This window comes from Coloeus monedula (assembly GCF_965178545.1).
Source record: "Coloeus monedula genome assembly, chromosome: 6".
In the NCBI taxonomy this organism is placed as follows: Eukaryota; Metazoa; Chordata; class Aves; order Passeriformes; family Corvidae; genus Coloeus; species Coloeus monedula.
Window position 1 is genome coordinate 62,666,928 of NC_138786.1, and position 14,990 is coordinate 62,681,917.

Consider the following 14,990-nt stretch of genomic DNA (forward strand, 5'->3'; position numbering starts at 1 on the left):
AGAGCTCATCCGTTCAAAATGATGGAGGAGGAGGAGGAGGAGAAGGAGGAGGAGGAAGAGGAGGAGGAGGAGCAGGGTGTATTGGTTGGTAACAGGAGGAATTGTGATCTGCCAATGTCTTGGAGTCATAAAAAGGCAACTCCAAGCTCTGGCTGCATCCGCGGAGATGTTCCCAGTGGGCACAGGGAGAGTCTTCCAGCACAATGGGTTCTGCAGGAACACCAGAGGCTCCGTGGTACCTCCAAGCAGGAGAGGAAACACATTCCCAGAGCCTGAAGCAGGTTTCCCACATGGCAGTGGAAGATCTGCTTGCATCACACACCTGAGGCCTTTTCAGCAGCGTGGGAACACCTCTGGGAAGGCTCTGGTGCTCCCAACCCTCTCCTGTGAGGAACTCTGAGGCCTTGTCCACTCTGATTTATCCCTTCAAGGTGTTGTGGGTGTGGGATGAATAAAGAGACTGCAGAGTTATTGTCTTGGTTCATTCATCTATTTTATTTATGAGCTCTAGGCCAGCTCAGATATTTATTATGATTCACCAAGAGGATCCAACAGCACTTAGAGAGTCTAAATGACTTTAATTTATCTCAGCCCAGCTGTGGCTTCCACACTCTCCAGAGCAGAGGTTGGTTACAACAGAGGATGCACCAACAGCAGGAGATGCAGCTGCTTCTACAGCAGGAAAATTCAGGAGAATTTTCATCATGGAAAGGGTGATCAGGCATTGGAAGGAGCTGCCCAGGGAGGTTTGGAGTCCCCATCCCTGGAGGTGTCCAAGGAAGGACTGGACGTGGCACTCAGTGCTCTGGGCTGGGGACAAGGTAGGGATTGAGGTTGGACTCGATGATCCCAGAGGTCTTTTCCAACCTCAGCGATTCCTTGATTCTGTGTGAAGGTGAGGCTCCTGGCAAGAGCCACACTAGAAAAGCAGGAGCCAGCTGAGAACAAGACAATTTCTCCATCCCTTCACTGATTGTGGCCACGGCAGACAAACGAATGCTGAAGCTGGGTCAAGTAATTATTGCAGGTTCAGAGCTGTGCAGCTCTCGGGGCAGTGACAAGTGTGACAGCCGTAAATAAAACACAGCCAGGGCGTGAGCAGCACTTGCTTCTCGCTGAGGGCTCCAGCTGCAGTGCCAAGAAGAAAACAGCTCAATGTTTATGGCCAAGGGTTGCTTCCAAAGGCACTGGCTGCATTCCTCTTTCTGCCCATTTCCATGATCAGCGGGATCACTCCAGCAGAAAGGGCAATCCTAGACCTGCCAGGGTGAAAAATGGCCACAGGAAACAAGAGGCAAACAAGGAATGATGGTTTTACTTCAGCAAAAGGGCAGCTCGAGGAGGGAGAGCAGGGAAAAAAAATGACCAGCTCTGAGCAGAGACACCAACAGGGAGCAAATGAGGAAAGTCCAGCACAGCCCAGGGAAGCCACGGTCAATATGGAGCCAGCAGGAGCCTGAGGAAGCAGAAAGGAAAGAACAAAGCACACCAGAGTGGAAAAGAGAAGCACTCAGAAAATCCTTTTCTCCTTATCACTTGTCCTTCCTTATCAGGCTGAGAAATGGTGGTGCCTTCCTTGGGCATTCCAGCTCTTGGGCTTCCCTCTGCCTGAATATCAGTGTGGGAGCTCGCAATTGCACCTGCTCGCTGAATCCCAGGAACTGCATGGACCCCCTGGAGAGGGGAAGGAGCCCCTCAGTGTGTCCTGCCAAGTAGGGGACACACAGCCCGGGGTGCCCCCCAGTACTTTTGCCATCTCCACCACCATGGAAATGGGTGCCATGGGCAGGGACACCTTCCACTGTCCCAGGCTGCTCCAGGTGCCATCCAGCCTGGCCTTGGACACTTCCAGGGATCCAGGGGCAGCCACAGCTGCTCTGGGCACCCTGTGCCAGGGCCTCACCACCCTCACAACCAGGAATTTCTCCCTAATATCTGCTCTAAATCTTACCTCTTTTAGCTTAAATTCATTCCCTGTGTCCTGTCCCTCCATCCCTTGGCCCCAGTCCCTCTCCAGCTCTCCTGGAGCCCCTTTAGGCCCTGCAAGGGGCTCTGAGCTCTCCCTGGAGCCTTCTCTTTTCCAGGTGAACATTCCCAGCTCTTCCAGCCTGGCTCCAGAGCAGAGGAGCTCCAGCCCTTGGAGCAGCCCTGTGGCTCCTCTGGACTCCCTCCAGCAGCTCCACATCCTTCTGATGTTGGAGTCCCAGCGCTGGACACAGTCCAAAGCCATCATGGGAGGCACAGAGCATCTGCACCAACAGGCAGCCCCAAATGTGCGCACAGAGAGAGGGGAATAAGAGATACTACAGAGGCATTCCAAGCAATCCTATTTTTCCATTGGCTGAACAGGGCCCGCTGTGCCGCTCTGTTGCCAGGAGAGTTTAAGACCTCAGCCGACCTTCAGAGCGAGCAGGGTTGAGAAGCAAAGCCACGGGAACCCCTCGGGGCCCCTGTCTCTGCTCTCCAGTGGCGGAGCGTGTCCCCACGGGGGCGTCCCAGGCTCAGGGACCGCGTCCTGCTCCCCACGCAGGGCATCACCGCACCAGCATCCCTCCGCTGCGATCCACGGAAAGCCGTAGGATTACCGAGCATGATGCGTTTATCGCGCACGTGGGGCTACTCTCATAATTGCAACTACAGTCTCACGACCGCATCCTTCAGCAGCTCCCTTGCCACCAGCGCTCCCAAAGTCACCTTGTGCGGTCAGAGGGGAAACCGCAGGAGCGCCCCTGGATCCTGGGAGAGGGATGCTGCGGGCACCGCTGGCTGTCCGCGGGGAGGGCGGGGGCTGTAGGGCGGGAAGCCCGGGGGTGCAGTGACGCTTCCCGGGAGCCGGGGGAGGGAAGAGGAGCGGGAAGAGGAGCGGGAAGAGCAGCGGGAAGGGCAGCGGGAAGGGCCGGGACAGGCGCTCGCCCCGCACCGACCCCGCAGCGCCGCCGCAGCCCCGAGCGCAGCCCCCGCAGCGGCGCGGCGGGGCGGGCGGGCGGGATGACGGACAGGGGGATCAGCCAATCACAGCGCGTAGCGCACCCCCGCGCCGGCGGACGGGCCAATGGCGGGCCGGGGGGCGGGGCCCGGCGGCGCGCGCGGCGGCGGGCGGCGGGCGGGCGGCAGTCGGCGCCGAGGCGCGGTGCGGTGCGGGTCGCTCCTCTGGCTCCTGCCGCGGCCGCCGGAGCCGCGCCGCCGCCCTCCTTCCCTCCCTTATGGAAGAGATGGAAGAGGAGCTGAAATGCCCGGTGTGCGGCTCCTTTTACCGGGAGCCCATCATCCTGCCCTGCTCGCACAACCTGTGCCAGGCGTGCGCCCGCAACATCCTGGTGCAGACGCCGGACTCGGAGTCTCCGCAGAGCCGCCGCGCCTCGGGCTCGGCCGTCTCCGACTATGACTACCTGGACCTGGACAAGATGAGCCTGTACAGCGAGGCGGACAGCGGCTACGGCTCCTACGGGGGCTTCGCCAGCGCTCCCACCACGCCGTGCCAGAAGTCCCCGAACGGGGTGCGCGTGTTCCCGCCGGCCGCGCCGCCGCCCCCCGCCGCCCTGGCGCCGCCGCCGCCGCCGCGCAACGCGTGCCTGACCTGCCCGCAGTGCCACCGCAGCCTGGTGCTGGACGAGCGCGGGCTGCGGGGCTTCCCCCGCAACCGCCTGCTCGAGGGCGTCATCGACCGCTACCAGCAGGGCAGGGCGGCGGCCCTGCGGTGCCAGCTCTGCGAGAAGGCGCCCAAGGAGGCGGCCGTGATGTGCGAGCAGTGCGACGTGTTCTACTGCGACCCGTGCCGCCTGCGGTGCCACCCGCCGCGGGGACCGCTGGCCAAGCATCGCCTGGTGCCGCCGGCCCAGGGCCGCGTCAGCCGCCGGCTGAGCCCCCGCAAGATCTCCACCTGCACCGACCACGAGCTGGAGAACCACAGCATGTACTGCGTGCAGTGCAAGAGCCCCGTCTGCTACCAGTGCCTGGAGGAGGGCAAGCACTCCAGCCACGAGGTCAAGGCGCTGGGAGCCATGTGGAAGCTCCACAAGGTGAGCCCCGGCTTCTTCCAGCAGCCCCAGCCAAGTCACCTTGCCCCACACGTTCCATCTTCCCCAGCTGGCAGGGTGGGAGCATCCTCACCCATCCTCTCCCATTCCCTGTTGTACCCTTGCTTGAGAGGAGCGCTGCCCCTCGGCGTGGGGACATTGGCATCGTGCAGATGATGCTCCCCGTGGCTCCCCAAATCCAGCCCTGCCAGCCGAGGACCTACCAAAGGAGCTGGCAGGGCCCGGGGGCGGGTCGGGGACATCTGCGCCGCAGAGCTGGGAAAGCAACAGGGAGCGATGGGTTCGGGAGGAGGAGGGAGGCGTGAAATCCACCGCGGGGCCGTGGGAGCGGGGAGCCTTGGGGTGCCACCTCCTACCGCACACGGAGTCACCGGGAGGAGGAGGAGGGGTGGCAGTGGGCAGCCAGGAGCCTGTCCCTGAATACCGATCAGCTGCTCCCGAGCGCACTCACTCCCACACGCCTCCATGCTGGAGGAGAGGGTCCCAGCGCTTGAGGCAGGGATGTGGCCATCATCAGCTTCGGCTCTATCCATCCCTCTGCCTCCCTCCCTCCCTCCCTCCTCGCACCAGTGACCGAAGGAACTGGGGCAGAAGTGACTGGGACACGGGCGGACAGGGCACAAGGGGATGGGCGTCATTCCTTGGATGAACATCGGCATAATTGGCCCCCACTCCAACAAATTGGAGCAGGTGGGGGGACCTGTGACAGGGAGCTGGTGGGGGGGTGACCTCCCAGTGGAAGGGACTGGGCTGGATCGCTTTCCAGGAATATCTCGGGATGCTCTGGCAGGTTGTGTGGCAGCGGTGCCCATCTCTGGGCTGCACCCCAAACTGGGTCAGTGGGTGCATGCAGGGACAAGCTGTCGCTTGTCACGATGCCCCAAAAAGGGAGGTGACCGCATGATGCTGTGGGGAGAAGGGTTTGGTGGTGCTTGTAGCTGCTGGAAGGGGCTTTTCCCGACCCCCGTTTGCTGGGAGCGGGAACAACTCCTCTCTGGATTTTCCGTGCTCTTATGGGGATGTGCCAGAGCAGTTTGGTGCCCCTGTCCGTGTACATGGGGTGCAGTCACTGATCCCAGAATTGGTGGCATCCAGCTGGTGTGGGATGCCCAGGAGCAGCACAGCACAGGGAACTGGGGACTTGCTCACAGGAGCACAGGGAGGCAGAGGATGGAGCCTGGATCTTGTGATGTGGAGCAGGTGGATGAGAAGCAACAGGCAGAGATTGGAACAGGGAATTCCACCTGAACGTGAGGGAGGATTTCTTTACTGTTCAGAAGCTGTGGCTCCCTGGAAGCGTCCAAGGCCAGGTCAGATGGAGCTTGGAGCAACCTGGGATAGTGGGAGTAGGGTTGGAATAAGATGAGCTTTAGCTTTTCCTTCCAAATCCCTCTTCCCAGGGGAGAGCTTTAGCCATGCACCGTTTCATTGATGTTGCTGACAGATGTGGAGCTGTAACATTATTTCCAATGATGAGTTTCACACAGTTGCTCTCGGAGTTTTGGAAATTGGACAGCCAAGTCTCACTTGCCTTGGGTGAGCTGTGTTTCTGCAGGGGTTCACTGGTGTTCCCTGGTGTTTGTTTGCTTTTTAGGGAGGCGAAAAGAGTCTGTGGAGTTAAATGTGGTGTTAAGGAATAATAGAAGGAGTATAGAATAGTCTATTCTATAAGAATAGAAGTATTTCAGGAGCAGAGCTCAGATTGCTCCTTGAGATGCCATCCAACAAAATCAGGGGAAGAGGTTATTCACCTTGATTTTTGTTACCAGAAAAAATAAAATACAATGAATCAATGGCCGTGATTTCCAAGCTTGATCCTGGTTGGGACTGGGAGTTAGGAACTGAACCACCTGTGGATTGGAGTGGTGATCCTCTTGCAAAAGTATCTGGTGTCATTTTTTGAGGGGACAGATTTGCTGAAAGGGCGCCTGTCCCTTTTTTAGCTGATTTTTTCCCTGGGATGAGCAGTGTTGTGATAGCTACAGCTCAGCTCACAGGAGAGGATCATGGAATGATTTGGGTTGGAAGGGATCTTAAATCCCATCCAGTCCCACCCCCTGCCATGGGCAGGGACACCTCCCACTGTCCCAGGTTGCTCCAAGCCCCATCCAACCTGGCCTTGGGCACTGCCAGGGATCCAGGGGCAGCCCCAGCTTCTCTGGGCCACCTGTACCAGCCCCTCCCCACCCTCCCAGCAGGGAATTCCTTCCCAATATCCCATCTAAACCAACCCTCTTTTGGTTTACACCCATCAGCCAGCAGCTCCTGAATTCTCTTGTGCCATTCCAACACCTCTTGGTGCAAATATTCTCTGGGATGCTCTTCCTTTCTGACCCAGGGAGGCTGTGATTGTCCCCACAGCCTGTGCTGACCCCGGAGTGCTTGGATGAGCTGTTGTTCCTGAAAGCAGCAGCCTTCACGCCTCAGTAGGTGATTGCCAGGCCCAGGGCAATCCCTGCTAAGTGCAGCGTGCTCCCCTTGGAACCAGATCCAAAGGGCTTTTGCACAGACCTCTTCGGGAACTGCCCCAGTTTTCCCTTTCCTCTCTGAGGTCCTCCCAGAGGATTGTTTAAAACAATCTGTGCTGAGGCACAATCAGTTGTCATTCGGGGAGCTGGGATTTCCAAGCTGGACACAGATTGTGGCAAATCCTCTCTCTCCCCGTCTTCCTTCCAGGACAGTTGTTGGGAGCGGGGTGAATATTGAGAGAAACGGGTTTTTAGTCAGAATTGTCCCAGTTTTGCACAGATGTTGCAGCTGTCTGGGTTTTATCCTGACAAGCTGGAATGCTGCTTGGCATGCCAGAAGCAGGAGCACAAGATGGAGCTGCATCATTTATTCCTTGCGCATCCGAGTGCCTCTTGTTTTTTGCTGGAGATGTGTGGAGAGTGCAGGCTCAGCAGCTCGATGCTGTGTTTTTATGGACAGATGGATGCATGGATAGATGGATGCATGGATGCATGTGTACAAATACAGACGGACTGGGAGGGATCTCCAGGGGCTCTGCTGTCCCCCACAGCCCTGAAATCCCACCCAGTTGATCAAACTCGGTCTGAAAATCATTTTACTGTTGCTGGCTCAGGTTTACAAGGTCTCCCAGAAGTTTGTGGATTCTATAGCAGATTTAAAGCAGGTTTGAAAGGTTTTTGGGTTAGGAAATGGAGAGACAGTGATGCAGAGCAGTCATTCCTGCCTGTCTCTCAAATACTGAGTGTTACCCATCACTCTTGTGTCTGATTCTGCCCTGGGAGTCCCTGGCACTTCTCACCCCGTGGCTGGACACCTCCCTGGGCTGGGTCACGCCTGCCAGAGGTTGCTTTTGTCTTTGCCATCCATATCCCAGCTGCTGCAAAGGTGAGCCTGCATTTACCATCCACAAAACAAAAGCTGAAGAGGTCAGGGGTCCCATGGTGAAAATCTTCTGCTCTTTCTGGGCAGTGTAGGAAGAAGCTTCCCTCTGCTTTGGGCTGGGATCACAGGGTTTGCCTCTTCTCTCTGCTCTCATCCACATTTCCTTTTGCTTTGTGCATCCAGGGAAGGGCAGCAGAGCTGGTGAAGGCTCTGGAGCACAAGTCCTGTGAGGAGTGAGGTGGAGTCCACATCTCTGGAGGGGTTTAAAAGCCCATCTCTGGCACTTGGGGACACGGGGCAGTGGTGGCCTTGGCAGTGCTGGGGGAAGGATCAGACTCCATGGTCTCAGAGGGCTTTTCCAAACTTAATGATCCCAAGATTCTAAAGCAAGACTCCAGGGCTGGACCACTCTCTCCTTGAGGAGGAGGTCAGGCACCATGTCCAGGTCCTCTTGGAGAGAAGCAGGAACAGCTCTCGATTTCAGTGGAAGGTAAACAGTGCTCTCTGTTTTAATTTTACATGGGATTTAACTGCCCAGCTTGGGGCTGCCCAGGCTGAAGACACAAACTCTCCTTGGATTGCAAACCCCTGCAGCATCCCTGCCAATCTCAGCAGAGCCCAGCCCTGGGAATTTCCATCCCACACCGTGTGGGGTCAGCAGTGATGGTCAGCAGCTCACTAGCACAGGTGTCACCTGGAGCTCAGCCCCTCCTGTCCCAGCACGGATGGGATGAGGGATGCAGGTGATTCCTGTGAAGATTCAAAAATCACACACTGGGAGTTTATTCCAGCTCGTTTGCACATGTGGGGAGAACCAGGGCTGGGAGACACTGCCAGGGCCTCTCTGTGCCCAGGGGACACCAGGGATGAGCAGACAGGGTTTTTCCGTAGCTCACTTGGCCAGGGCTCTGTGCTGGCTGCCAAGAGAACCTTTGAGGGGAGATTGGGACACTGGGAATGTGCTGCTCTTGTGTCCGTGGGAATTCCTGTAGCCCACAGCGCTTGGGGAAGTATTCGGGGAGTTGCTGTCTGACCAAGATCTGTTTGCATTTGCAAAGTAAAATATTTGCTGTTGAAAGAGGAGCAGGGAGAATCCTTAATGCTCTCCTCTGCTCTTTCCCAAGCCTTGGTGTGATGGCCTTCCTGAATCCCACCACCCTTTTTCCATCTGCAGCAGCAGGATCCATCCTCTCCTTCTCCAGCAGTGCCCAACAGCCTTCCCACTTGCTCTGTTCTTCTGTGGCCGAATCCAGAGGGTGGCAAACAGGCTGAGAGGCTTTGAAGTCAGAAAAAGCAAAGAAATGTCAGGATCTGGAGCAAAAATCTGATGAGGAGCAGCTGGGGAGGCTCAGCCTGGAGAAAAGGAGGCTCGGGGAGACCTTCTGAGTCTCCAGAACCCCCTGAGAGGAGGGGCAGCCGGGGGGTTTGGGCTCTGCTCCCAGGGAACAGGGACAGGAGGAGAGGGAATGGCCTCAGGCTGGGCCAGGGAATGGTTAGGTTGGATATTGGGAACATTTCTTCATGGAAAGGGTGGTCAGGCATTGGAAAGGACCTCCCAGGGGAACACTGGAGTCCCCATCCCTGGAGGGATTTAAAAGGTGTGTTGGTGTGGCACTTGGGGACCCAGGACTCAGTGATTTAAAGGTCTTTTCCAGCCTAAACCATCCCGTGAGTCACAGCAACTTGTGCCTGCCCAGGATCAGAGGCGATGCTGCCTTCTCCTGTGAATTTATGTGGGTAAAAGCTTTCTGTCAGGCAGCTTTTCCCCTGCACTCACTGCAGTAAATGGAGTAAGGAGCAACACCCTGCTAGTGTGGTACAGCCAGTTCTCCGAGGGGCTCTTGGAGCCCAGCAGGCAGGAGGTGACCTCGGGGTTATTTGCAGATGGAAATGGGCCCAGGGTCATCTCCCAGAGTGAGTGTAAATCGCTGCAGCTTTTATTCCATTCCAGTGGGAAGTTTACATTGGATATGAGGAAAAAATCCTTCCCTGTGAGGGTGGGGAGGCCCTGGCACAGGGTGTCCAGAGAAGCTGTGGCTGCCCCTGGATCCCTGGAAGTGTCCAAGGCCAGGCTGGACGGGGCTTGGAGTAACCTGGGACAGTGGAAGGTGGCCCATGGCAGGGGTGGAATGAGATGAGCTTTAAGGTTCCTTCCAACCCAACCCATTCCATGATTCTGTGTCCAAAAATACACCACCCTGACAGAGTGATGCTGTGCTGCACCATCTGGCTCAGGCTCTCCACATGCTCTGAAGCATCTCAACAAGCAGCTGGAGCTCTGGTGGGGTCCATCTTCATCCACAAGGTTCCTGCACACTGTAAATATCAAACCTTTTCCGTTCTCTCTGCATCTTTTTCCTTCTCTTGGCCACTTGATGAATGAAGGAAACCCCCCCTGGATCTTGCTGCGTTTACTGTGATGCATTCACGAGTCAGGTGATGGGGGGGAAAAAATCAGCCCAGGGACTAATTCTTGTCTCTGTTTCATGGAAATCTCTGCAGTATCCGTGCCCAGAGATTCCCCTGTCACCATATCCCTAGCCTGGAAAAGCAGGAGAATTAGGAAGCAGAGCAAACAGAGCACCTGGTGTTAAATAAATGACTCAAGAGTGTGGAAAGGCTTTGCTGTTGATTTACCAGGTTTCACAGGATGCTTTTGAAGAGCTGACACTGGTGCAGGGTGGATCTTTGTTGGGAAAATGTTCTCAAGAGCCTTTGGGGCTGCTCTGCATTGCTCATTCCTGCTCTTCTACGTAATCCAGCACCTAGAAGTTTAGGTTTTTAAAGGGAAAACTTTGCTTGGTGTCACTTAGAGAATCCCAAAATGGTTGGGTTGGAATGGACCTTTAAGATGATCCCATTCCACCTCCTGCCACGGGCAGGAACACCTCCCACTATCCCAGGCTGCTCCAAACCAAATCCAATCTGGCCTTGGACACTGCCAGGGATCCAGGGGCAGCCACAGCTTCTCTGGGCACCCTGTGCCAGGGCCTCACCTCCCTCACAGGGAACAATTCCTTCCTAACATCTCATCTAAGTCTTTTGTCTTTTCTCCTCTTGCCGCAACCTCTTCCCACATGACCACAAATTCCTGTCTGGAGTCCTGCAGTGTGCTTTCTAGCAATCCAACACATGCCACTGGGAATCATCTCCCTTCCCTTTCCTGAACTTGGAAGGGACTTGCAGCAGCCCTTGATTAACTTGTGTTGCTCACACACATTCATTTAATGCAGAGTGCCTTCAAATTGCATGGCTCTTCCCAGCTGTATGAAAGAATAATTAAAGAAGAACTCAGCTGAAACATAACAACTCTCAAAGCTGCTCTTTTGTCAGCCTTGGTCCTTGCTTTGTTTGTTCTTGGGGCGAGGTTTTTTACCTGTTAAATTGGCTTATAAATAAGCCAGCTCATGCCCTACTCATTCAGCTCGTCCTGCTGGGATGAATTGGATAAATATCTATGTAGAGCAAGCACATAAGCCAGAGAGAGCTGGGGGCATAAATCTCTGGTGACCCTGGCTCAGGTAATGTCTTGGAAGGAGAGACAGAGGCTGGTGTGGAATTGCTGTGAGGAGTAAAAGCTCTCACGGTGGGTTTCTCAAATTCCCTGGAAAGAGCAGGATTGGATGGTTTGGGATCTGGGACCACCACTGAGGGGTGGATGAGGGTCCTACCAGGTGGCCATAAAAATAGGGAATGTATTAAACTCTTTGCCAGGGGAGACAGAGAGATAGAAATAAACAGAAATGAAGCCCAGCTCTCACCCATTCCAGTGGCACTGATGCCAGGATGATTTTTTGCCTTTCCTTTTATACCCCTTATATACCTCTTTATAACTTCTGTATTCTTAGTGTTTCTTAGCCTACATTCTTGGACTTATCTGTCAAGCTAAGAGACTCAACATTTTAGAAGCTTCCTAGCTGGGGATCAGTGTGCCCCAGAGCCCAAGGTCCTCTCCAGAACACATTCTGTAAACCAAGATAGAACCATCCAGGGGAAGGTTCCTTGGGGAGGGGGGCTCACTTGAGCCTCTCATTGGGGAATCTTTGACAGATATGCTAATTAGTAACACCTCTAATGTGATACCAGATCTTTTGGGGGTGAGCATTTTGGTACATTCAACCTGGATGTGGTGCACCTAAAGATCCTTAAAATAAATACAAAGATAAAACCCCTTTTTTGCTTCTAACTATGTTTGATTCTTGGTTTTAAAACCAGGAAAAGGCATCAGCACCTCCCTGATTCATGCAGGAAGGGAGACCAGAGCTGAAAACAGCAGGTCAGAGAATTCACCTTTCCTATTGAAAGGAAAATTTTGTTTGCAGTCTGAACCAACTCATATTTTGCCTTCAGAATTGGATGCAGCTCTGGGGACAGCCTGACCTGGAGCTGGCTGGGAAAGCTCAGCAGAGGCTCTGCTCAGAGCAGGAATTTTAGGGAGAAAGAACAAGACCAAGTTCAGTTTGAAATTTTCTTGAGCCAGCACCTGGCTGGAGCAGCAGGTGAGGGCAGAGGGGTGACTGTGAGGGTGATTCCAACCTCAAACACCTCAGGCACAGCACAGACTGGGGTTTGGGCCACGTTTTTGTATTTATTAGCCATTAAATTCCCCGTGTCACAGAAACAGAGGGGTGTTAATAGGAGCCTGCTCAGTGCTGTAGCAGCAGAAATTGCCCTGGGAGGGATCTGGCAGCTGAGGGATTTCCCATCAGTGCTAATTACCCTTTCCTCTTCACAAACCTTATAGGAGTTGATGGATTTTTTTTTTTTTAAAAAAAAGCTGGGAATTGGATGTTAATAAGGCATGCATGGATGTTGCCTGGAGTGCTGTGTGCTGGAGCCACAGTTGCCATTCCCGAGAGGAGCGGCTCGGATGCGCAGCTGGGATGACGGGAGCACGGCTCCGCGGAAGCAGATGCAGCAGCAGCGAGCCACTGGAGTGGAAGAGGATGTTTGTGACTTCCAGTGCCTCCTGTGGAGATCCCAGCCTGAGTGCCCTCACTGGGGCTGCTGCCTCCTGCTTGCTGTAAAGCCTAAATACCTGGGAAATATCAGTTAAATTGTTTGCACCAACCTTGAAAACGTGGAGAATCTTCCAACCAGTGATCCCTACTTTGTTTTTCTTTTTGGGCTTTTGGACCCTTGCACTTTCTTCTGGTTTTTTTTCCCTTGCTCCTGGCCCCTCTGGATGTGCATGGGCAGTTCCCTCCCTGTTGCTGTTCCCTGTGGCAGGAGTGGTGTGTGTGTGAATTAATGATGGGTTATGGCCTTGCCTTCAGCTCGAGGGGGCACAGCGCATCCACAGCATCATTCCTGAAAGCCTGTGCTGTGCAACTGCTTTCCACCTGCAGCTCTTGGGGTTTTCCCAGGTGAAATCCCTCTGTTTTCCCAGATAACCAAGTGCCCCTTGAGTCAGGATGCATTAATTCGCTGCATCTGTTAACTTCACCATTTTTCTTCTCCCTGCTTCCTCTCCCTGGAAGTTTTCCAAGCCAGGCTGGACAGGGCTTGGAGCACCCTGGGATAGTGAAAGGTGTCCTTGGTCATGTCAGGAGGTGGAACAAGATGGGATTTAAGGTCCCTTCCAACCCAACCCGTGCTGGGATTCTGTGATTCCCAGCCCACGCTGACTGCCCAGGGTCTCTGACCTGGGGGCTTGGCTGTGCCGGTGGGATTCCTGCTTGGGAAGGACCTTTCTGTCTGCAGAGGCAAACTCAGAGGTCTGACTGTGATGCCAGGCATTGTTAGGAAAACACCCCACTCAAAGCAGGTTTCTCTGGTTCTGTGCTGTGGTTTCTCCATCGGGGGATGTAAAGCTGGGAGAAGGCGAGGGTTGTGCCAAGCTTTGAGGTGGATTATTCCTAACAATAATCCATCTCAATTCCTTATTGATTTCAAGGCACAGACGCTGCTTTGGGGGTAGAGCCTCTGTTCCCTTCCTGTCACCCAGAACACCCAGGGATCCAGGCTGGAGCAGGGGAGGAGTGGGAAGATGCTGGCAGGTGCAGCCCTGGCTGTTTACACTTCAGCAGGGGAGGGAACTGTGGCAGCATTTCCCTGAGGATGCTGGAAAGGGAAGGGGTGGGCTGGAGATCAGTTCTCCCTGCCAAGGATTTGCTTCGTCCTCCTGGGCAAATAATTGCACAAACCCCCTGTCTGTCCTCTCCCAGGAAATGTGTGTTTAGCACCAGTTCCCTTCCTCCAGCCCAGCAACCCCACCACGGTGGGGTGATGGGAATTCCTAAACGGAGCATGTGGAGATGAGCTGGGAACTTCCAGAAACACTCGTGGAGGAGCTGTGAGGGCTGGGTGAAATCCCCTCAAGGGCACAACGGGAGCATCAGCCTCCCTCCTTGGGAAAGCACTTCCACCCTTGCTCCGACCCAGACTGAAGTCACAGAGATTTGAGGGCGTGACTTCAATGCTTTCTCAAGCTGGGGACGTCTGAGATGAGAAGCTGGGGAGAGCCCTGGATGTGCAAACAGCGCTGGCTGAGGGCTGGTGCTGTCCCTTGGCTCCGTGACAAATGCCACAGTTCCCCTGGGAACTCAGCGCTCATTCCTTGGCAGGGTACAAGGCAGAAGTGCAGAACAAGCTTCAACTTCCACGGCAAACACGCCGAAGCCTCGGCCCTGCTGTCTGAGGGAGCAGCCACAGCGTTTCTGATTGTCCCGACGCTCATTCCTGGCTGCTCCTTTGTAGTTCAGCCAACTCCCTCTTTCTTGTGCCATTTCTGCTCCCCAGCCAGCTCTCTGTGAGGCTGTTCCCTGAGAGGAGCAGCAGTGGTGGCTCACGTCACGCTGTCACACCGAGCCCACGCAGCCCAGGCGTGGCTCAGGCTGTGCTGTATCCATCCTGCCCCAGCGCTTCTTCCATCCTGACATTTTGTTCCCAGAAAATGGGGACCTCAGAGGGCATTTGCTGAGGTCTGCGCCGCCAGCAGCCCACACCTTGGTGAATCAGAGCGAGAGCTTAGACACAGTTTCTCACCTCTGAGATGATTTCTCACCTCCCCCGGAGCACAGCAGTTAAAACTGGTGAATATAGGATTTTTTAAATTTTTCTTTTTCATTTTTTAATGTTGCCCTCTGGCAGCGGGCGCTGCACCTTCCCCCTGCCCTGCTAGTGACAGATGCCAGCCCAGATTGAGGGGCAGGGAGGTCATTTGCTGGGATTGGCTGTGGGAATCGTGCTGCGCTCCTGGAGCTGTGGCCAGATGAGCGAGCACTCGATCCATCTGTGGCTTGGGCTCTCCATTGATTTCCTGCCGTGGTTCCAGGCTGTCAGATGGGGAAGGACAGGCCACAGGCGGCTCCAGGGAGGATCTTTCCTCCATTCCTGGCTGGCAGGTGCTTTGCCCACATCCTCGCCAAGTTGCCAGCTGACCACTGCCTGTTGCAGCAGGTTTCTGGCTCGTGTTGCCATGCTGTGCCATTTGATTGTGCCAGATGTGGCTGGTTGGGCTGGGATGTGATTCCTGGATGGGCTGGGAGTGGTAGGAAGGTGCCAGAGGAAGGCCACCGTGCTGGGCTGCTTTAGCCTGGAGCAAAGGAGGCTCAGGGGGGACCTTGTGGCTCTGCACAAGTCCCTGACAGGAGGGGACAG

General features: G+C 55.1%; 1 protein-coding gene across 2 annotated transcripts in view; it reads left to right on the top strand.

The window, feature by feature from the left end:
• Positions 1-3,203: 3,203 nt before the first annotated feature.
• Positions 3,204-14,990, top strand: part of TRIM9 (tripartite motif containing 9) — a gene marked incomplete at both ends in the record, with an annotated part of 58,138 nt that continues 46,351 nt past the window's right edge. For both annotated transcript variants that reach the window (XM_082282809.1, XM_082282810.1), the window contains one exon: positions 3,204-4,019. In XM_082282809.1, the coding sequence (XP_082138935.1) occupies positions 3,204-4,019 (816 nt within the window). The remainder of the gene's footprint in view (positions 4,020-14,990) is intronic.